General features: G+C 36.8%; 2 protein-coding genes across 3 annotated transcripts in view; one reads left to right on the top strand and one right to left on the bottom strand.

Moving 5' to 3' along the window:
- LOC133529160 (nuclear pore complex protein Nup205) overlaps positions 1-4,960 on the bottom strand; it is a 77,731-nt gene extending 72,771 nt beyond the window's left edge. Inside the window, exons 1-3 of the mRNA XM_061866810.1 lie at positions 3,916-4,960; positions 1,218-1,378; positions 181-301 (exon numbers count right to left, since the gene is read on the bottom strand). Of these exons, the coding sequence (XP_061722794.1) occupies positions 181-301; positions 1,218-1,378; positions 3,916-3,931 (298 nt within the window). The 5' untranslated portion in view covers positions 3,932-4,960. The remainder of the gene's footprint in view (positions 1-180; positions 302-1,217; positions 1,379-3,915) is intronic.
- A 3,681-nt stretch (positions 4,961-8,641) lies between these two features.
- LOC133525837 (zinc finger protein 771-like) lies at positions 8,642-21,430 on the top strand. Of its 2 annotated transcripts, none has more exons than XM_061862249.1 (6): positions 8,642-8,901; positions 12,873-13,272; positions 14,439-14,604; positions 14,872-14,966; positions 16,336-16,508; positions 21,196-21,430. In XM_061862249.1, exons 1-6 carry the CDS (start codon positions 8,791-8,793, stop codon positions 21,364-21,366), a joined length of 1,116 nt encoding a protein of 371 aa, XP_061718233.1. In that variant the 5' UTR covers positions 8,642-8,790; the 3' UTR covers positions 21,367-21,430. The 2 variants fall into 2 exon arrangements, with proteins under 2 accessions (XP_061718233.1, XP_061718237.1); XM_061862253.1 differs by lacking the exon at positions 8,642-8,901 and adding an exon at positions 11,586-11,661.
- The last annotated feature ends 2,077 nt before the right edge of the window (positions 21,431-23,507 follow it).

Genomic DNA, 23,507 nt, shown 5'->3' with positions numbered 1-23,507 from the left:
GCAGCGTCACACCTTCTGTGACGTGTGACCTTCGCGTCTGGTGTCGGAGTCATAACTGACCTGATATGATGATAGCCTCGTCCACCAGCTCCTTGGAGAGCGTGGTCTTGCCCAGGCTGGGCAACATCACGCCTTCCGTGACATGTAACCTTCACGGCTGGTGCCGGAATCAGAACTGACCTGATATGATGATGGCCTCGTCCACCAGCTCCTTGGAGAGCATGGTCTTGCCCAGGCTGGGCAGCGTCACACCTTCTGTCACGCCGCGTTTGATCTCCTCGCGACTCGTCGGGTTCTTTGGCTGAGAAAAATTTACATAATCAAAATTTCCGGTGATCATTTTCTGTAACGTGACGTCACTTGATGCTCAATGTCCGCCCGCGTTTCGAATCTTATCTTATCACCTTTATTTTCATTGCAATTTTTGTTTAACTGTAAGCTGACTGTATTTGTAATATTTCATATTTTATGACACAATTAGCAAATACTATAGTTACTGCAGTTTTGCACACTTAAGATCCGTATCCAATATTTCAAAAACATTATGTAGGTTTTCTTTTTTCAATAATATCTTGCATAAAACTCCAAAATTATTGAAGAAAATGAGACACCAAAAGTACTTAATTATGAACGCGTATTACTACATGGGTAAGGCCGCTCAGTGGAGCACGCAATTTTTATTTAGAACGCATTGCCCTTTGCTACTCCTGCAGGCTACAATTGGATACTTGACGCATGTTCTTGAATATTACAACAAAATTTAGCAAAATGGTTAGAAAATGAGCCATCCATTATAAAAAAGTGGAATTTAAAAAGACATATTGAGATTATAAAAAAATGCAAGGCTCCAAAATTTCAGAAACTATTTTTTAACTTTTGAAAAGAAAGAAGATATTTTACATTTTGTTGAAAAATAAATTGTATGACAACTACATACATAAACGCAATATTTAAGGGTAATAGTAATAGCAATTTTCATGATATTTCATTAATTTAGGACAGACTAATGTAATATGACGTCACATTACAATATCATTTTGTTAGAGGCGTTTCAACCGTCGAGTGCGAGCGTCAGAATTTAACTCTCATTTCCGACCTTTGTGTTGCTTAAATGCCATGAGTCCTATATAGACATTTGATCCTCAGGAAAATCAAGATTGATTGACATTATTTACAAAAAACTGTCAAGTAGCCAATTCAATGGCATCACAACTTACTGGGTTATGTGGCAGCGCGCGGAAGGCCTGCGCCTGCCGCCGCAGCACCGCCTCGAAAGTGTGCACGGCGTAGGGCGCGCTGCCACCGTCACTCGTCAAGTAACTGTCCACGACCGCTGCAAGCTCCTTGTATGGGGTCCATAAGTCTTCTGTAGTACTTACTATAATACACAAAGCATGGTTAAAATCTAGCATGTGGGTGAGGTATTCAAAATTACTCATACTCTCTTATTCTTTTTACTAAGGACACTTCCAACAGAGTTTGTCCTTCGGAGCTCTAGAAAATATACTGTTAGGAACAACACACATAATATATGAATAAAATTTTTTTTTTTTTTTTACAACAATCAACCTGGTCCCTCAGTAAGCTCAGTGAGGCTTGTGTTGTGGGTTATGGGTACGAGGACAATATAATCATATATAAACTTATATACATAGAAAACAAGCGCTGGTGGCCTAGCGGTAAGAGCGTGCGACTTGCAATCCGGAGATCGCGGGTTCAAACCCCAGCTCGTACCAATGAGTTTTTCGGAACTTATGTACGAAATATCATTCGATATTTACCAGTCGCTTTTCGGTGAAGGAAAACATCGTGAGGAAACCGGACTAATCCCAACAAGGCCTAGTTTACCCTCTGGGTTGGAAGGTCAGATGGCAGTCGCTTTCGCAAAAACTAGTGTCTACGCCAAATCTTGGGATTAGTTGTCAAGCGGACCCCAGGCTCCCATCAGCCGTGGCAAAATGCCGGGACAACGCGAGGAAGAAGAAGATAGAAAACAACCATAACTCGGGAACAAATATGTTTTTGGCAAAAATTTCATTTTTGGTACAAGCTTTTATCGCTGACTGTACTTTTTTTCCACAGGCAACTAATACTCATAGAGACAATTCTAAAAACCCCAAACATTCATAACTACCTAGTACGATGTTACCATAATATTGCATTATCACCCGACTTATAAATGCTTGCAAATTTTCAGCTCAATTGGGAATCGGGAAGTAGGTCAAATATATACTCCAAGATTTGACCCACACGAGATGTAACACTAACATACATGCATACTAACAGGGCAAAATAAATAAAATCTTGTAATAAATGGGACCTCCAGCTTCATAGGCAGAGTCACTTCCGACTAGGCGCGGCTGTCAGATTACTTATTGTATTACTCAATACCTAATATTTCCAAAATCCTCTTAGGCAATCCCCAAGCGATTAAGTAACCTTCCAGTTGATGACAACCTTAAATGCAACCATCAAAGCAAAATCAAGAAATCAAACACAAAGTCTACACAACATAAGGACACTATCCAGTCATGAAAGGTTAATGGAGTTGAAAAACGCAGTGGAAACAAGTAAACATGATATTATAGGATTAGCAGAGGTGAGGAGACGAGAGGGGAAACACCAGACGAGTTTAGAGTAGGTTTCCTTAAAAAACACATGAAACAAAACATAGAAATTGGCTTATTTGAAAAACTTCTTATTTATAATTTAAGTGTATGATTCCACCGAAACAGCAAATAGCCGGGTTCAAACAGAGCGAGCATACACGCGAGGCAATTTCCTCACGCACAATACGGCCGTATTGCGCGTGAGGAAATTGCGTCGCGCTGCTAATGAAGAAGAAATCCAAAAATTCTACTGGAAACAGATGTACTAAGATAACCAATATATAGTTACTAAATAATAACAAAAAACTATGTATGTTCCTGGCCTATGCCGACTGGCAAGAGGGCACCCAATACATTTAACAACACCTCTGATGTGTAACAACACATCAGTGAAGAAACAAATAACAGCATTTGGGTGTCATGACAAAGAGGCTATAAAAAAAAAAAAAGAAAAAAAAAATTAAAGCATGTTAGGGTAGAAGTGTACAGTATAGTGTAAGTGCATAAACAGTGTAGTGTACTACTGACTTATATATTACTGAAATATTGAATTCAAAATGTAGTTTTTGTAGTAATTTCCATAATAAATTTATATACAGGAAAGTCTCCTCCGATGGTATGGCCATATAAGTCGCAGACCAGTACATTATGTCGGAAATAGATGCCTCAACCTCACTGTCCAAGGCCCTAGATTGTGCGGCCGCCGTAGGCCTAAGAAGCGCTGGCTGGATCAACAATATTTGCATAGTAACAAAAAGCAGAGAAAATTATATTAAAATAAATATAGCTATGGTTTCAACAATATGTATAGGATATAATAAAAAAAAAATATTCACCTTCATTGTGTTAGTGACCTCACGAAGGAAGTTAACCTAATCAATTATCTAAAAAAGCTACCCTAATTAGGATCGTCCAACAAGCTCATTAAGGGAGCAAGCTTGAAGAGAGAAAATACTAACTGAACTGACTAACTCTAACTGAACGGCATTAATTGGCCCGTAAGAAGGTCAGTGCTAACGAAAAAACGGGAATAAACGAGACAATGTGCACGGAAAAAACCCAAATACCTACATCAAAATGTAATAAAACAACGTGAAAAATTATGCTAAGAAATAACCTCAACACGGCCATGTTTAATTAAAAATGTATAAAAGTACATACTCAAATGCATAGCAGCAATGCAATTTGTAAGTAGTAAACGGTAAATATGCAGTATAATGTTAAAATTCGGAAAGATATCGAGTATTATATCGAATTAATGAAATACCGCCAAACAGATACAGGTTATGTTCGGCACGAAACTTACCTTCGTTGATGTCCATTTTGTTGGATTGGTACTCAATTTATGATTTTTTCAATTAAGGCTACTCTTTCATTACACTTATTTTATTGGAATATTTCATGAATATTTACAATAATCATCGGAAAAAAAGCTTGGTTTGAAATTGAATGTTGTCTTTGACAGGCCCACCCACAGGGCACACTGGGCCAGTGTTGCTAGGTGCGCGGAAGAGAATTAACGTATTTGAGTGTGAAAATTATCGTACCGTTGAAAAAATTATCGTACGCCTATCAAAAGGGCAGTACTCCAAAAATGTTTTGAAATAAGTTTAAATTTCCAATATATAATCAAAGGAAACATAATGTTCGTCTAAATTGCGCAAAAATCAGTTCTATATTTGTGCATTTTTGTGACAGTGCCAAACGGTTTATAGGAAATTTGCTAATTTTAGCCTATTTCTGGGGGAAAGTGTCATATTTTGCTTCAAATACTAGACTTTTTGGGTGACCTCGTCCAAGGGCTGAAATTATCGTACTTTTGGGTACGATAATGCTCTTTGGAACGTACATCGTACCCGAACCGTATAAATAATATAATTATAGTACGCCTGGCAACACTGCACTGGGCACAGATAAGAGTTGAACTTTTTAAACTTTTTTTAAACCGTTGGAGTCTAAAGGGTTGCCATATTTACGATGAATGGCACGCATACAGAAAATCGATAATTAAAAACGATCCATCGAATCCATCAGTAATATGAAATTATTTCTTGGGTTCCGAAATTACTATTATTTATTTTCACAGCATGTGTGTTAATCCTCTGCTTGGCTCAGGGACTGAAGACTAAAATACTGCTGTTCATTTCTTAACTTTATTTGTCATGGGCTCATGGGTATTTTATCTTCATTTATGTATTCATTCATCCTTGTGTTACCAATTTCAATTTTCACTAATTTTCAATTATTTATTTATTTATTTAATCTTTATTGGACAAAAGAATCAATTATATTAGTCCAGTACTTAACTATACCTACGGAGTAAATAAATTGGTACATCAGACATTAGTACATTTTTAATATTTTTATGTATGCTTCCCACATGCTTCCGAACTCAAGTCTTCATTTTAGTTTCTAAAGTCGGTTAGTCATTACATTCGGATTTGATTCGGATTCTGTTGTATACCCTTTTCGAATTGAATACAATAACACTGATAAATAACAATAAAAACTGATAAAATAAAGCATTTAATACAAAATAAAACAATACAATTTACTAAATTATACAAATATTCGTGTCATGATTTTAATTATTTCTTTAGAACCCTGTAAAAAAAATCTCAACTTTTACAAGAAGTACAGAATAGCACCGCCAACACTCACATTAATTCATTTCTGCTAACATCTTTTTACGAGCCAATTGAGAATCCAGCATTTTACCAAAATCTTCTAGATCAGTAGGTTTACCTGGATCATTCGCATTTTGTGCAACTGCAACTTCTGGGTTTGCTTGTTTTGGTTCATTATTATCATGAATGATTGGTATTAGCTGCCTGGATTGAACACTGGCTAAAAAGTTACGGGTCTTTTCTGTGACGTATATGAAGGTTTTATTCACTATAGTGGGATCTTCGAGACACCAATGCACAATCATTACTAGAATCGCGATAGAAGCCAAAAGCATAAGAAATTTATACTTGAATTTCATATTTGTTTTTTATGCAGTTTGGCAGGTGGAGCGGTTCTTAAAGCTGATAGTAATTCAATCTTAGTCACAATGCACAATTAGTTCGTTTCTAGGTATTTTATTACCCAAGACGATAGCACAACTATACGTTTGATTTAGATGTTCGAGGATAAATTTAAGTACTTTGTATTTAACGTCCAAGGGAAAACTTAGTAAGTTTTATTTTAAAAAAACCACATAGAAACTACTTATATTGTGAAACACGGTTCGGAATTGTCACACGTTTCGCTTAACGTTGCAGTAATGAAATAATGATTAACATTATTCCAGCAATTAATAATGAGCCGAATGGAAAATATGACAAATAACGACAGTTTATTCTGTTTATTCTCGAGTTTGACAAGAATGTTACGAGTGGCAATAGGTACGAAGAGGTACAACTAGCAGAAGTTATCGAAGTAGGTTGATTAACTTGATTATAACCAGTATATCCAACAATATCCAACCTCGCATATTCTTGTAGTTAGAGTTAGACCAAGCTAAGTTGGCAGCGATTTTGATAGCCCGGACTGTGAGTGTTATTTGAACGTAATAATTTGATAATAGTTTGACGTTTAAAATAACCCTGGCACAGTTTGGGCTATCAAGATTGCTGCCTACTTAGCTTGGTCTAACTTCTAGTTAGTTATGATATAAGTGTAAAGATGATCGACGACAAGTCGAATAGAGTAGGAGCAAGAACACGGCGGATAATACTATTACTTATTCTATGACGGCGAGTTTTTGTTTTACGATTTACTCACATTTGCCTTCACTATTCGGCTTTACTTCGCCACTCGCACGAACATGGGGCAGTGAGGTTGGGGTAACCATATATTACTTTACCATATAAATCATTGTAAGAAAAATAACCACAGATACAAGCACGGAAAAAATCAGATTTAAATAAAAATTAGGGTTTTAGCTTCATATTTTAAGAATCCTCGGTTGTCAGCCTGGATCAATACTAAACCTGGTGAAGAGTCATCCAGGTCACTCCCATCTATTTCGCGGTTGCCACGAATTTTCTGAATAGTTGGGCTTTCCTCTCTGATCTGAAATTTGTTTTGGTTTTGTATCTCCTGTAGTTGAGTCTGTAACTCTTGGTTTTGATTCTCTAACTGTTCTACTTTTAAGTTGGTCTCTTTAAGTTCATTTAACAGGGTTTGTTGGTGTTTCATTAATGTTTTTATATCTAGTGTGTAGTTTTGAGCATTCCCTTTGTCTTCTGGGATTATTCCGAAACCATATTCTAAGTCATTTTTTTCATTTTCTACCATATCAATTTTCTCCAGTGATTCTTCAGAATTTCTTTGTGTCTGGAGCTGTTCTTGTAACTTACGTATTTGGGCTCTTAGATGTTTGTTTATGTTTTCCAGCTCTTCCATTTTTGTGTTGTTTTCTCTGACTTCACCTCCAAATGTTTCTTTTTGGGTTAATAGTGTGTTTATATTTTGAGAGATGTCCAGTTTAAGTTTAGGCACAATGGATTCTATTGCTATCTGTGCTGTCTTTTCAAATTCAGCTATTAAAGCTTCGTTGCTTTTGCCCAAGGTAGAGTTTAGCATATTGCTGAGTATATCAAGAGGGAAGGATTGATTGTTTATAATTTTTGGAGTAACAGTAGTTATTCGCAACTTCCAGTTTTCGAGGAATTCACTCGGAAGTGGTGCTCGTTCTTCAAAATACCAGACAACAGCGACAAATATAGACGCTATCAAAAGCAGGCACAGCAAAAAGCAGCTACAGCAGCAACAGCAACTCATTATATTTCTCTTTTTCTTTTTTTTGAGGCGGAACTTTGTTTTATTGTTAGTTCCAATTAGTGGCTCAATCGGAACTAAATTAGCTTTGATAGCTGCGCATGTATTGGGAGTACAACGCGTTGTAAAACTAGTTTTTGCACATAGTACGTAACGGCTCCCAACCATAGGTACCGAAGGGTCCTTCGTACAATCATATGAGTTTTTAGAGCTTGGAATGGAAATATTAAAACGAGAATTTGCTACATTGACTCTTACATTCTATTAACAGTGTAATTTTTCTTGAAAGAATTATGACTTGTTGCTTGAAGTGGCCGTTTCTAAACATGTGGCTAGGTCACGAAAGGCGAAATAAAATAAAATAGTCATGTCCTTGTCAGGAAATGCATATACCTATAAGAATAATAAGAATGAGAATAAATATTACTATCAATAAAACACTACAGAATATGTCAGGGGTCTCCGCACTAGGGTACGCCTATATCGCGGGGAACCAGTAAAGTTAAAATCATTGAACTAAGTTACACAATAAAGTAATATTGAGATACCTACTTATACATTTTTAGGCAAGACTCTTACATTGATTTTTTAGTTTAATTATTGAGCACACGTAAATATATTAGTGACAGTTAGGTTGTAATAATGCTTGAGGTCTTTAAGATCAAAGAATACAATATGCTTAAGATTGTAATTTTTGACACAAAAGCGTAATGAGTAGTTTTTGGATTCTGAACGCATCTGATCGGCGGGCCTACCACGAACACCGCAAAATCGAAGTTTGGGGGCATTTTTCTCTGTCAGTCTAAATACGTCTAAGTGAGAGTAAAAGAGAAAGATCCCCGCAATAGGCCAATTTCGGTTTGCGCGGTAGGCCACCGGAAGCCCGTTCGGCATTTTTGCTGTTTCCACTATTTACCACTATTTACTCATATTATACTAGCACTGTATTTACTATAATGCTCTAAAGAAATAAAATAAAGTCGATATTTTTAATTTTAAATACACAATAATTATGGCTTCTACAGACCTTGCTACAGTAACAATTGGTATGCAATTTTAGATAATTGCTGGCTAAGTACGAGAAACGAATTTGATCGTTCGTTCAAATGCATCAATGTATTTAAATTTAAAATCGCATGCGATTATCGGTGACGTTTGACCGCGGCTTACATTCGCGGCTCGTGGCTCGTGGCTCGGCTCGGCTCGCTGGTCGCATTCGAATGTAAAGCGCCCAACCAAAGAGAATATAATCACAATAAAGCGCCATTGATTGGGGCAAAGAGCATATAACCACGCATATAACTACGTTCTAGATTGGGGAGGAGTTTACGTTTTAATGTCACCAAAATACACAATAACAAGCAAATAATAACACGATATTTAATCTCCTTATTACAATATTTAAACTAACAAAATGGATACATCTCGTTTCTGTCGGAGCTGTATGAAGGAAGTGGCGTCGTGGGAGATTGAGAATTTTGACCAACGGGCCGTCGATATGTTCACACACTGCACAAACATTCAGGTAAGTACTTCATTTATTTCATCTATATACGGGGCTCAGATACACGACATCGTTTTGGCGCCACGAAAATAAAATTCTATTATTTTAACAGCCACCCTTGATGAGTTTAACATGACCAACTACGCTACTGGGTACGCGCGTTTGTTTCAGTGTTCGAGTATCAAAGCTTTCGCTAAGCTTCTATTTACAATTTGGCCAACACCTCCGGCCAGGCCCGAAGATGCCCGAATTAGGATCGTATGAGATCAACAAGATCCGACTGGAATCTTCGGCTATAAATTTATATTAGATTATGTACAAATACTTCATATTGTTATCCAGAAATAAAAGGCTTTTTATTTATTATTACTTATTTTATTTATTACCCGCCAATGGCGACTCCATCAGCAATTCTTGTCTGCATTAAGAAACACTCTAATGTGACACACAAAATTATTCTAAAGAAGTGGTCAACATACATCAGGGTTTTTAGTGCAGGAATGATTTTGTGCACCTTCTGATGTAGATGTAGTGCAGGGACACCCGACCGGAAGCAGGCGGGCTGTCGATTGCTCATTGTGCTCACTCAGTTTCATAGAGTGGAGCTGCAGGTTACTGTCCCGGCGCCATTCCACCTTCTGATACCTATTTACCTTGGCCATAGCTTGCCATAATTTCATTTATTTATAACTTTGTTTATTGTACACATGGACGAGAGTTGCCAAGGATAGAGATGAATGGAGAAGGTTGGAGGAGGCCTTTTGCCAATAAATGGCACACAGACAGGAATAAAATATGCAAGAAATGTAGAAAAAACTTAAATTTACTTTACTGTCTGAAATAAAGGATTCTTATCTACTTATCTTGTTTATTGTAAAACAATTACCAAACTATGAATGTCTAAATTTGCTTAGAAATGTAGTAATAGTATCAGTTTATACAGTTTTTTCAAATTTTTTGGCTAGTGTTAAACAATCGCACCAAAAACTCCAAAGTATGGCGGACACACAATGTGTAGTAGAGTTGTCTAATCAAGTTGCATTCATACATGTAGGAGGACTTAGGTTAATATACCTTGCATCTCATGAGTTTGCGTCTTGCATATATGTTGATTAACATCAGCTGTTCTAGATGCTTCTGCTCAAATCGGTCTATGTTTGTGAACATTACAATGCTAGTCCGATCTTTGCAGTGCAAAAATAAAAGTGAAATTGTGATATGTATTACAAAAGTTAACTTATATGTACCTAGTGATCTTTTGTGGTGTAGATGATCGAATGTTATGTAAATAAATAAATATTTGGGGACAATCCGAAAAACCTAACCTAGCCCCAAACTAAGCAAAGCTTATACTATGGGTATTAGGCGACAATATACATACATATATAGTTATATACATAGAAAACATCCATGACTGGGGAACAAATATCTGTGTTCTTCACACAAATAAATGTCCTTACCCTTAATGAATGTACTTTATGCATTTAAGTGTTTGACTAAATTATTCTTTATTTATTTATTTAAACTTTATTGCACAATATAACAAATAAAGTACAAATGGCGAACTTAATGCCTAAAGGCATTCTCTACCAGTCAACCATCAGGCTAAACAGAAACAGTAGTACGTGCAGGCATAAATAAATATAATTTAATATAATTTTATATAATTTTTAGAGTAAGTCGTACTAACACTGTATGGACCAAGGTCTGAAATAAATGATTTTTATTTTATTTTTATTTATTTATTAAACAAAAAGAAAACTGAATAAGTAACTTAAAACAAGCAATATAGCGATAAATTCTTTAATGTCAACTCAAAATCAAATCAAAAACATACAGTGAGAACTCTATATAGCAACACTCAAGGGACCAGACTTTTTTGACACTATAGAGTATTATAGAGAGTTATTGTTATACACTGTGTTTTTTTATTTCTGTTAATTTCAAGGGTGGTGGATCCCTGAGCTTAAATTAAGTAACTTTCTCAAAGATACCGGTATTCTAATTAACTCCCATTTCGGAGATAATCAATATTTAATTTTTATCTTATAAGGCCCTTACGTGCGTGTACACTTGCCTTAGGGCCTGTTACATATTGATTAGTGTTTAGTATGATTGGATACGGACGATTGATGTTCGAAATGACATTGATATGTCATAGTTTTCAATTGTTTGATTGAGTTAAATGTAATGCCCGTGTTACAACATCGCTATATGCAACATTTAATTAATTAGTATAAAAATATATATATTTTTAATTGACTATGCCATTTAGTGTCCCTTGACGTACTTGCCGATATTCATATTCATATTATTTATTGGTATTGATCATACATTGTCATAATTTACATTCATATATACAATAGGTACTTATGTCAGAAATACATAAAATTAAAATCATTGTAAACATCGAGAAAAAATAATAATAATTAAATTAACAATAAAATAACACTACGCCCCGTTCCAATACGTTAGGATAAATTATAATCATTACCCCGAAATAAACGGAATTTATAGCGTGTGACAGAGACGACACGCCTACGCGTTCGTTGGAAGTAGTTGGCACTCCAACTTTGCGCCTTCCCAATAGAACTAATCGAGGTCGACCTCCGGCTCGGTTCCTGACAGGTTAAGCCGCAGGTCAATTTGTGCTGGTCGTTTGCGCGAACACATGTTTTAGTATTGCGCGGACGCCAACAACGCTGCGCGCAGTTAGTCCGGTAGCAGGTGCCGATGGGGATAAACGTGTGCGCGTACTCGACCCCACGACCGATCGATTTTGTAATCACTTTTTGTGTTTTTATAGTACGGTGTTCATTTATTAAAATAAACTTTTTTCTAACTTCAGTGCCGTTCTTTGTTACTTATTTCCTACACCCGCTATAAATTCAATAAAAACACAGTGTATAGAGCCAATACTAACATGAACCAACTACAGCCAACTAATGTCGACATTATAGGAAGTGAATCGTTATATCAAGTGACGTTTTATGAAGTTAACAATATTTATTTCAAGTTAATATTTGAAGAGAGACAACACAGTGATCCCCATATTCAGCTCAGCCTGTAACGTGTGAATCTAGATCTCGGAAAAATAACGAAATGTTGCAAAAGAGAGAGTTAATATAATAAATAATAATAATAATAAATTCTTTACAGTACATATGGGGCTACTTTATAGCACTAGTGCGAGAAGTAGCATATTATGTTACTGTGTCGAACATTTAAAGGGCCATATGTACTGTAAAACGTTGTACGATACATGTGCGAATAGGTAATTCGCAACTCGTGTCGATTTAAAACACTCCCTTCGGTCGTGTTTTAATTTATCGCCACTCGTTTCGAATTTCCTATTTTTCGCACTTGTATCGTAATGTACTATTATTTGGCAGGCAAGAAACGCAAAAAAAAAATTACAATGCACATAATAAAAGGTGTAAAAGAAAACATTAAATACTGTTTAATAATAATAATAATTGTTGTCCGGTTTTTTATACCATAGCCCAGTATTTAGTCCATCGCTTTCACCCAAAAGCAAGTCCGGAACACCATTGTTCCGTGATGGGAAAGACATAATAATTGTACTGTTTGTACATAATTTATATAATTGTCTATAGTAAACACCCCTATAATGGAACAGGCACTAGTAATGGAATGGTATAGACAAATCCTGTAAAACAAGTATTTACCATCAGTTTTTAATCGCTGGCAACATTTTACTACAAGAAAACAGCCAAAGAGCTGCTTATGCTTAAGTTTAATTTTTCATTGATATTTGTTATTTTGAAAATGAATGGCGCCACACATTCCATGACTGGAGCAAAAAACCAGTTTTAATTGGTTAATAATATTGAAACCAATTGCAGTAGCTTTCATTAAATACATAGAAAACATAAAGGATGAATTGGACATTCAACTTTTGAAGTGTAAAGCGGTAGAAATTTTACAGGTGTCAGTGATATATCAAAAACACTGTCATTAACATATTACAGATACCAGAAAATGACATACTACCAAGGCAATTCTGCTACGATTGCACAATAAAAATAGAATCATCATACACATTTATAAAAGAAGCTCAACATGTCAATGAGACTCTCACAAACCTCCTGACTCAACGGACAGTCATCGTGGAACCTATAAAGCGTTCAGAACAGAAAGATGAACCGGACGTTGATGTTTCCACATTTGAACCTGAAGACACAATAACCGATGAACCTATTAGTAACACGACAGAAAAATTAGTAAAAACACAGGTAAAGAAAGAGACGGCGAATCAGAAACATGTCTGTACTGTGTGTAAGAAGATGTTTCTGTCTAAAGTTTGGTTTGAGAAGCATATGAGGAACCAGCATAATGGGAAAGTCTACAGCTGTCCACAATGCCCTAAGAGTAAGTAACTTAAGAAGTTTAATGGTCTTACGGTAGATGTCGCTATGGTGCCTCCCTACAAAGAGAATTTGAAATAGAGGTGGATTGTCAAAGAAAACTTTGTAGCCATAGTAAATTTACTGCCATCTTTCGACACAGGATCAAAATGGTGTTCTAAATGTTTTAATCATGTGTTGAAAGATGGCAGTAAATTTACTGTGGCTACAAAATTTTCTTTCACCTCTGTTTCAAATTCTCTATGCTCCATATAAGCACCATATGCTGAACCGGTGAGCTCCATCTTAGGCCCTGTCTTCACTTTCCATCAGGTGTGAAGTGTGACTAGAGCCAATCGCTGATCAGTTTTTAATAAAATAAAATAAAATTTTGCTGTGTTTGGTGAGGTCTTGGAAGCTCGGATGGTAGAGAACTCGGCTAGCGGTCATTTTTTTTAATACTTCACCTTTTTAAATCGTCCATAATGCCATGTCGTCAGAATACAATTTCCTAAATCGTCACCTTCCTAACTCATCCACATTACTATTTTGACTACAATCCCAAATCGTTTACGGAATGTGTTTTGGCCACAGCCAGCTCATCATCATTATTGTACCACCCATTATCCTGACTGCCATCTACTGATAAATAAGACACCATCGGCACTTTTCATTGACTTTTAAATTGCTTTTTTTCAACTGAAAATTTTTGTTAGCCTGTCATTTGATCTCCACCAATGCCAGCACTGTGGACCATGTAGGAATGTGGACCAGATACGGAAAGTGGCGATGGCAGAAGGTGACGAAATAGGATTGTGGACGGAGCGGTCCTGTGCCCAATGGTTGTGAGCCCAAGTCTCACCCAAGACAGTAATATTTTCCGCTTTTACTATATTTTTATAATTAATAGCATCATTCACAGTTTTAACACAGAAGGAAAAGGTAGGTGGTAGTTTATCTAACTGAGGCTTATAGGTTTATCAAACTCCTACGCATAACGCTGTAAAGCTAGTTTGTTTAGTTTGTGTAATGTTAGTACAGGGGATTTAGGTCTTTAAACTTTTGGCGGCTGTACCATTGTACCACTTACTTCAAAACATCTGTCATCTTGGATGCTTTCACGGCTTTCACCTCTTGAGTGTTTAATTTAACCACAATACCAAAGCAATGTACTCATTTCAAACCCTCCAGCTTTCGAGCGTCCATCCCAGCTGTCCGTGCACGCGGTGACGCACTCGTCGGAGCGGCGCTACGCGTGTTCTTGCGGCAAACGCTACAAGCGGCGCAAGGAGCTTGCGCAACATGCACGCACTCACGCGGCGGCGCGCCCCTACCAATGCGACCACTGCAACATGAGGTACCGCTTGTCATGTGTGGGTCACTGTGTCAACTGGATCATTCCAGCGTCCACCCCAGCTGTCTGTGCACGCCGTGACGTACTCGTCGGAGCGGCGCTACGCGTGTTCTTGCGGCAAACGCTACAAGCGGCGCAAGGAGCTGGCACAACATGCACGCACTCACTAATGAAACCATATGTATGAATTTATTTATTGCGATGTGTGATATTTGGATTAAATATTGTGCCAAAAAGACCTGTGGTTTAAAATGTTTGTTTTTATTCCAGTTTCAAGTTGAAGAGTGTGTTGAAGAGCCATCTAGTGGTGCACAAACCGGACAAGCCCCATCTCTGCTACATCTGCGGCTGGAGTTTTAAACAAGGCACGTCAATTTCTATTGCAAATAGTATACTCGTATGTAATTTACTGTTTATATTTTTATATATTTTTAGATATTCCCAACCCACTCACTTCCGCTTTGAAATTTTTCCGTGCATTAGTTTCTAACTTGTGTTAAATATTAATACTTGCTAAATCACTGTCTGACACTGCCTTTACTATTCCGAGCTATCCCCTTGCCCTGGGCTCCACGGAAGACCAGCGCTGTAGCATATATATGTTAGAGCATATGCTGAGTGGTGTCCAATTGTAGCCTCTATTACAGCATCATCACTATAACTATTGCATGTTAGTATAAGTTACAAGTAGTTATAACTGTTTAGTGTATTAGTGTATGTGTTTGTAGATGGTTTTGCAATAAACGTTTTTCTATTCTATTCTTCTATAATTAAGAAGAAGTTTTGAATGATTCACGGTTAGTTTCACTAGACTTAAATTGAACGGGATATAAACCGTGGTTACCCGTGAACAAGATGCATGTAACTGCGACGAAATATCGGGAGCCCAAAATCAATATAAAAGGTAACCACGGATTATATCCCGGTCGATTTAAGGGTCTCCCCGCGGTTTTCACCGATTTTTGTATAGTTTTGAGTCTTTCCCCTACATTTGCTCTATAAATAGAATTATAAGACAAACGGCTATCAGTTAAAAAAAAAAAAATTATATCTTCATTCTGGTCTGCCGGATTTTGAAATAAATGACCACTTTTTTTTTAACAATGTCTAAATGTCTGTTGGATTTTTTATATTATTTTTTAATTGGTGTTTGGTGCGGGAATGATTTCATGTATTTATAACATTTATCAAACTTTGGCAAAGGTTGGCCATTCAGCGAGGCAATGCCGCCAGTATTTTTGGCACTTTTGGTCCGGGTGAAAATCAGGTTTTTTTTTTCTTTTATATAGATACTAGGTAGGCCGTTGACGTAACTGGTTGTGGATATATATGTATATTTTGTAGGATAGGTGCATATTACGGTGACGAAGCGTGTTGTGGATATTTTATTGCTTGTTTACGTATATTTGACGAAGCCTGCGTCGTGGATCTGGCATCTGTCTTTTATTTCAACTGTGATTTTAATAAATGGTTTTTGTTGTAAATAGGTAGTAATCTCCAAAAGTGCTTCGTATTGTTGAAATAGTATAGTTTTTTTTACAGTTTTAATCTATTTTTTGGCTAGTGTAAAACATACCCGCAACAAAAACTAGAGAGCTATGATGAATGTCAATATCCAGCGATGAAAATGGGGACTACGTTTATATGGACAACCAGTCGTCCACTTTCTTAACCGACAATTTGTAAACGTTATTACTACGAGATAAGGTGTACATTGCAACCACTTGCGTACAGCGGGCAACCTCGCCGTGCACATGCGGACGCACTCGGGCGCCAAGCCCCACGCGTGCGCGTGCGGCTTCCGCGCGGCGTGCGCGTCCAGCCTGCGCCGCCACGAGGCGCGCCACCGCGCGCGCGCGCTCCGCTGCCGCGCGTGTGATAAGCGCTTTTATGACAACACTGCTCTCGTAAGTTATAAATAAAGAAATATTATAGGACATTATAATTCAGTTATTTATTGCTTATGTGGGTTTACAATTAGTTTATCCATAACACATATACACCGTTTTTTTTTGATTTGCGTTAATTTCGGGGGTGCATTCCTGAGCTTAAATTAAGTAACTTTCTCAAAGACACCGATATTCTAATTAACTCCATTTCGGAGATAATCAATCATTAATTTTTATCTTATAAGGCCCTTACGAGCGTGTACACTTGCCTCAGGGTCTGTTTACTTATTGATTAGTATTTAGTGCGAGTTCATACATTTGCTACTAAACGTAAGTACTATCTCGGACGATCGACGTTCGAAATGTCATTGATATATCACAGTTTTCAATTGTTTGGTTGAGTTAAATGTAATGCCCGTGTTACAACAATGCTATATGCAACATTTAGTTACTTTTTATAAAAATAGTAAAAAAAAAAAAAAAAATTTAAATATAACTATGCCATTTAGTTTCCTTAAACGTACTTACCGATACCCCGAAGTTAACGAAAAACACGGTGTATACACAACCAGCTAGACCTATATGACAGACAACTACACAATAAATACTGGAATGAAATGGACACATGCAGGCAGACCAAGGATATTTTACCGGAACTGACCAAAATACTACTGAACACTAGACACCAACTACGTAAAATAGTAGGTAGTTAATTACAGGACATAACACACTAAACAAACACATACACAATATGGGTAAAACAGACAGCCTCATGTGCAGAGCGTGCATGGAAGAAGAGGAAACAACAAAACATATTCTCCTAGACTGCAAACAGGTAGAAGTATACAGGAACAAATACCTAGGGACTCCGTGCACACTAAAGGAGGCAGTTAGCAACCTGAAGACACTGCTAGGCTTCGTGGAGGAGCTGGGGTGGTTAGAGTAGCGCTACCTCGTTTCACGCAAAATAGGCACAATGGTTGTCGATTTGCGGAAAATTCCCAGAAGCACTAACTCTAACTAACACACAACAATTAGGTCTTATAACTATAGTCTGTATCTTTAGGTATTTAAATAAAAGTAAACAAAATCTACCCTCAAATGGGTCGTTAAGCCAGTTCATATCAAATAATGTAGGTTAAAGTCAGGTCGTTCAGTGACATATCCAGGCGGTATTGTATTTGGTTGGTTATAACTTAGCGACATTTGGCATTTTTAGGTTATAAATTGTATGGAGATGAAAGCTGTCAGTGTACCCTTCCAGTTTGAAAAATACTATAGCGACTGGGCTATGCTAAAGCCAGGCGCTCTGGTCACTGACTCACTCATTACTCATCATAATTTTAGGGCATTTTTAATAGAGCTTCCGTGCTGGATTTTGGTATAGTTATACAATAGAGGAAATTGATTAAGGAAATAATAAAAAAACCTAGATTTTTTTTTAAATTCCATCAGATAGGTCGCGGGACCTTTTTTGCCAAAGACTTGCCGGACGTGCCTTCATAAAAGGAGTGTACAGATATTGAACAATCCTTTGCCATCGTATTCTCTCGGAAACGATCGTATTTACCATCCAACTTCAATCAACCTCAGTATTAAAAAATAAAACAGATGGCGCTGTACTGCGCTATATGTTTCGCAGTCACTGAATAGGCCTGTGTCGTAAATTTCAAAAATGGCTTATTTCTATAGTTTAATACCTGTATTACCCCAAAAAAATAATATTTCATGATAAAAATTATATTTAAAACACATATTTTAAGTTTGAAAAAAATATTTTTAAACTGACGTAAAAACACAAGAAAGTGTCATGGCGTCGTGAATGACGTCACATTGTTGCAAGCGATTGTGTTCACTTACGGCGAAAGTTTGTTTTGTTTAAATAAAAATGGAAACTTCGTATTTTAAAAACTGTATAGTGCCCCAGTGTATAAATACAAACTAGTATAAAAACTCCGACTAAATTATTCATACGTGTTCCGGTCAAGGAAAAAATGCGAAGAAAGTGGTTAAAACTGGCAAGGAGGAAAGATGCTCATTGTTTATCAACAACATCGAGAATTTATTTTTGTGAAGATCATTTCGATGTAAGTATTATTAAAAAAAGTAGTGACTACATATTCAACTCGTAAATCTTAAGAAAAACCAAAGCTTTTTTTGTTTTAAAATAACAATGCAACATTTGGTTTGAGGTTAGAATGTCTCATATTTGTATTGAAGCTCGTGAAGACCTGAAATATAATTTGTTATTCGCTATTTACTTAATATTTTTAATTTGTTGCCCTGGGAGCAAACAAACAATTATTTTCTAATTCTTACTTTCGAAATAGGCAATTAGAAACCCACTATTCCACAAACTTGCGATAGGGCTTAAGACACTAAGACAAAGTAGTGTCTTTACAATATCATCTCCAGTGATCGGTTATTTGGATTCTCCCTCGCGGGATATCAAGCAGAAAAGTTAATATAGATACGACAGTTTCCCGCGATACCGAAAAAACCGTACAAAAATAAAACAATTTAAATTATCTCTAAGGAATTTTTTTACTCTTACATGGCAACCAGTTGAGACAAAAACTTCTATTCTTTTCGTAATCTCAACATTTTATTTAAAGCAGAATATATTAAAACCTCCACAAAGTATTAGCTTATATATCTGTCATGATGGAAAAAATAATTCAAAATCTTGACATTGACATTTCATTATTTTCTCTGGATTTCAGTTCTAATTATTTTTGGTGAGCAATAAAACCATTTGACATTGTGGACATTGTTTTTCTAAAACTACCTCTCAGTTGAAAGAAGTGTAATTCACTTTTTGATAACGAACTCATTTATTCAAACAATTAACCCGTAGTAACCATATATTAGCTGATAGACACGCGTACTTACTCGCCGAACTTTTATCCAAACGGTACAAAATGTGCCGCTTTGGAGGCAGCAAATGAGCTGTCAGTGTAAACACTTGTGCTCATTTGTTCGATTTAGACAAAAGAACGGTGAGTAAGTACTCGTCTATCAGCTACTTAGATGTTTTAAAGTGTAATAAAATAAACACATTGTATTTTTTTTGCCTTTTCTAACAACATAAAGCCCGGATTCCCGGGGCATATCCATACTAACATAATGATTGAGGTCATTCACCCCATGTCGAATCCAAAAAACCGATCACTGATCATCTCTCTATATTTACATTGTAATTCTAACCTCAAAATCAATTAATTTGCAATTGGTATACATTCCTTCAAATAATAATTGACTGTGTGCTAAAGTGAAATATACGTGAAAATGATAATAAGCAGTATTTTAGTATTGTTTATACTTACATAGAAGTTTTAACATTACGAAATTCTGATGAACAAAAGTCAGTGTTCGACGCGAAAAATCGGCCTAGCATAACAGCGTCAATTTTGGGTAAATTATTGCTGTTCGCTTTGATAAATCCAGGTTCCATGGCAGTTTATGCTAGTATTATCCGATATGGGTGGAAATAACACTCTCAACTTGTCGAAAAATGATAATAATAGAAAAAAAACGAAGTGACTTGTGCTGTTGTATGAAAATCATAACCAAACGTCAACAACAACAATGGCGCATATCACCATGTGACGTAATACGTTCTAATTGGCGTTCACGGCGGAGGGGCCAGGGGGGTATTTTTTTGATTTTAATTTGTAAAAATAACAATAATCTTATTTTTTTATGAGGAATTATTTCGGTTTTCCTTGATTAAATATTACAATTTACGCCTAGAAACATTCATCCATTGGTTTCATTGTTAGTTGACACAAGCCTATTGTCGAACTTCAACTTTTGACAGAGTTACCGCAAAATGTACGGAGCTGTACAGCGCCATCTCGTTTACCTGTCAAATTCGAAGCACGAAGTTGTCTTAGATTTTACGCATCTTACTCAATCGATGTATCTTTACTGAGATTGACTGAAATCATAACACGTGCGTGTTTTTCCGTGAAAATACGATATTAAAGAATTCGCTACATCTGTCTTTTTTACACCTCTGGACTTGCAAGCGTCCATAGGGCCCGTACTTTTCATGCCGTTGACCCAAAAATGACGTAATTTAATATACAGGTAGTTGTTTTACAATACTACAAATTTAGATAATTTACTTATTTTACCCGTCAGGTTATCAAAATAAATACTTGTTACGAGAATAAAAGCTTGTTACGCTCGCTGTTAATAATCAAAATATATGTATTATTTAATAAATTAATAATCTATTATTTATTTATGTGACAATAAGATGAAAGTCAGTTAGAAGTTTCTGTACTGATTGTCAAGTATATGTATAACTTACCTAAAGAGGTTGATAAATGATTAATTATTACGAAAATACTAATTGGAATCATACTCTATGTCTGGGATCGGAACCGGTTTTTTGCAAAAACATCGAAATAACCATATATTTCGGTTTATTTTATACTCAAAATGTAGGACTCAGTTGTGTTTTTAGATAACGACTTCGTATTATTAGATTAGGAATGATATAATTAACAAAAAACGAAAAAATACCGTTTTCGTTCCCATACAAAAAATACCGGTTTCCGATCCCTGCTCTATGTAGCGTGACGTCATTTTTCTGTCAACGGCATGAAAAGTACGGGCCCTGGTCCATAGGCTTCGCCGCTTACCATCAGACGGGCCGTGTGCTTGTTTGTCATGGGTATAAAAAAAATGATTGCAGACTCGGCACGTGCGCTCCCACACCGGCGCGCGGCCCTACCAGTGCCCGGCGTGCGCGCGCTCGTTCGCTGACAGCTGGAAGCGCAAGCTGCACCTCATGCGCGCGCACCGCGTGCCGCTCGCGCGCATCCCGCGCATGCGCGCCGACCCCGGCGTGCGTGTGTGCCCGTGAAACAAATCTATCCACTGCTCTGGAACTTGACTCACTAATATCATATTAAACCTGTCTAAACGTTGACTTTTGTATGAATTTTTCCTACTACCTAAAGGTTGGAAGATATCGCTTTTTAGCGATAAGACCGCCTGTTGTTACCTGGTTCTATTCTCCTTTAAAATTTATTTGTAGTTTTACATGTATGTAAAATGTATAATTATTGGTGCAATGAATAAAATAAAAATAAAAAAATAAAAATAATAGTATTTGTGATAAGAGAGGAAAGTTGGTTTTTCTTGCGAGTATTGATTTTGACTCAAAAACACGATATGTAAAATAACTTTGCTCTCGTGTGACACAAACAACTTTTCACCTCAGTAGTGAGGAAAGTTGGTTTTTCTTGCGAGTATTGATTTTGACTCAAAAACACGATATGTAAAATAACTTTGCTCTCGTGTGACACAAACAACTTTTCACCTCAGTAGTGAGGACATATTAAAGGTATAAATTCAACATCAAGTATAGTTAACCACATTTATTTACATTCATGAATGAAAAGCATCATCATTATGACGAAAGCTTGTCTCACTCCCTGGAGTGACAAAAGTAGTCTTGTTCGAGCTGCTGATGTGAAAAGAATATATACTTACCTACTTACTTTTTTTCTAAACATTTTCCCTATCTGGGTTTTGGCCCTAGATGTTTTTTTTATATATAATAAATATTACCAATGTCTGTACGTTTTTTTTTTTAATATTCTTGTTTTATAAGAACTAGGTTACCTACTTCAAAAAGCGCTAAAAACGGCCAAATAAATGCGCCATAAACAGACGCCTAGCATACACAACCGGCAACAATATACGGAGCGTGCATGAACTGTAGGAGACAGCACAGGAGCCGTCAGATTTTTGGCGCGTGGTGTAAAGGTGATGTTTATTGTTCCGATGTAGTCCAAAAGATGGCAGAACCTACTATGCACAAGAAAACACGTGACGTGTAAATGTACATAGTTTATGGTTCCGATTCAGGCCACAAGATGGCGGACCCTCCAACGCGCACGGTCCCTATACTCAAAACGGTCACAGATAATTTCTTTCTCATTCCGTTCCCGAAATTTCGTTATGCTGTAGAACATGTCGAGATCAAAACCTCGATACCTGAGATTTTTACGCAGGATTTCTCGCTAAAGCTCCAGGCTGCCCTCGTCCTATACTTCTCAAATTTGAAAAGGGGCTCAGGTGGTATTCTCTGAAGGCGTTTTTAAAAGAATTACGTAGCTGAATTTTGGATATGGGTTAAGATCAGAGGATACTAACGAAAGGAGAAACAGTCTGGAATTGTGGGCGTATCATACTAGGGATAGCATCAGAACCTTCAATAGTTGATGACGAGGGCTTTCAATGAAACAAGATGGTTAACTCAGTCTTTACTGGACAAAACTGATTACAAATAGAACATTTCTTATCGTAAGCAAGCCAGTGGGTTTGAACCAGAACCGCCAGCGACCTCATCTTCTCCCGTTCTCGTCTGGAGATTGATTGCCAGCATAACTTCAATTGTTCTCGATTTCAAATGTTATAACAGCGCACTCTATGACGCCTTGGCGGAACTGCGTCGAACGCCACTCAGACGTAACGTAACACCCTAGCTTGCTTTGTTTGTCAAATATGGCGTACTGAAACGCCTCTTAAAGGCGGTAGATGGCACGATTCTGTCGTTCTCCGACATATCTATATTTTTTTTTCGTTAGTATACGACATCTATCTACTTTATAATTTTTATCGTAGTGTTTCTTTAGTGGGAATGGCATGTAGGCGTTCCCGTACCGCCGTCGGTAAGTTTCAGCAAATAGAGGTGTGTTGTCAAAGAAAGCTTTGTAGCGACGTAAATTTACTGCCATCTTTCGACACATAATTAAAACTTAGACCGCCATTTGATTTTGATCCTTATTCTTTGTGAGAGTCAGAATGGCGGGTGTACCTAAATAAAAATAAATAAAAAGCATACCATATTTCTGTACCTAATTTGTACTATTTAGTACCTCCGTTAAAAAAAATTGTAAGTACCTTACGGTACATAAAGTTATCATCAAAAAAGCGGCCAAGTGCGAGTCGGACTCGCGTATGAAGGGTTCCGTACAATTTAAGACGTATTAAAAA

Source organism: Cydia pomonella, chromosome 1 (genome assembly GCF_033807575.1).
Source record: "Cydia pomonella isolate Wapato2018A chromosome 1, ilCydPomo1, whole genome shotgun sequence".
NCBI classification, from domain to species: Eukaryota; Metazoa; Arthropoda; class Insecta; order Lepidoptera; family Tortricidae; genus Cydia; species Cydia pomonella.
Note: the sequence above shows the minus strand (reverse complement) of the source record. Positions and strands in the feature narration are given on the sequence as shown.

Coding starts and splice junctions, on each gene's coding strand:
- LOC133525837 (XM_061862249.1), top strand. CDS start 8,791: ATGGATACATCTCGTTTCTGTCGGAGCTGTATGAAGGAAGTGGCGTCG. Junction 13,273..14,438: donor CTGTCCACAATGCCCTAAGA/GTAAGTAACTTA, acceptor CAAACCCTCCAG/CTTTCGAGCGTCCATCCCAG. Junction 14,967..16,335: donor CGGCTGGAGTTTTAAACAAG/GCACGTCAATTT, acceptor ACTTGCGTACAG/CGGGCAACCTCGCCGTGCAC.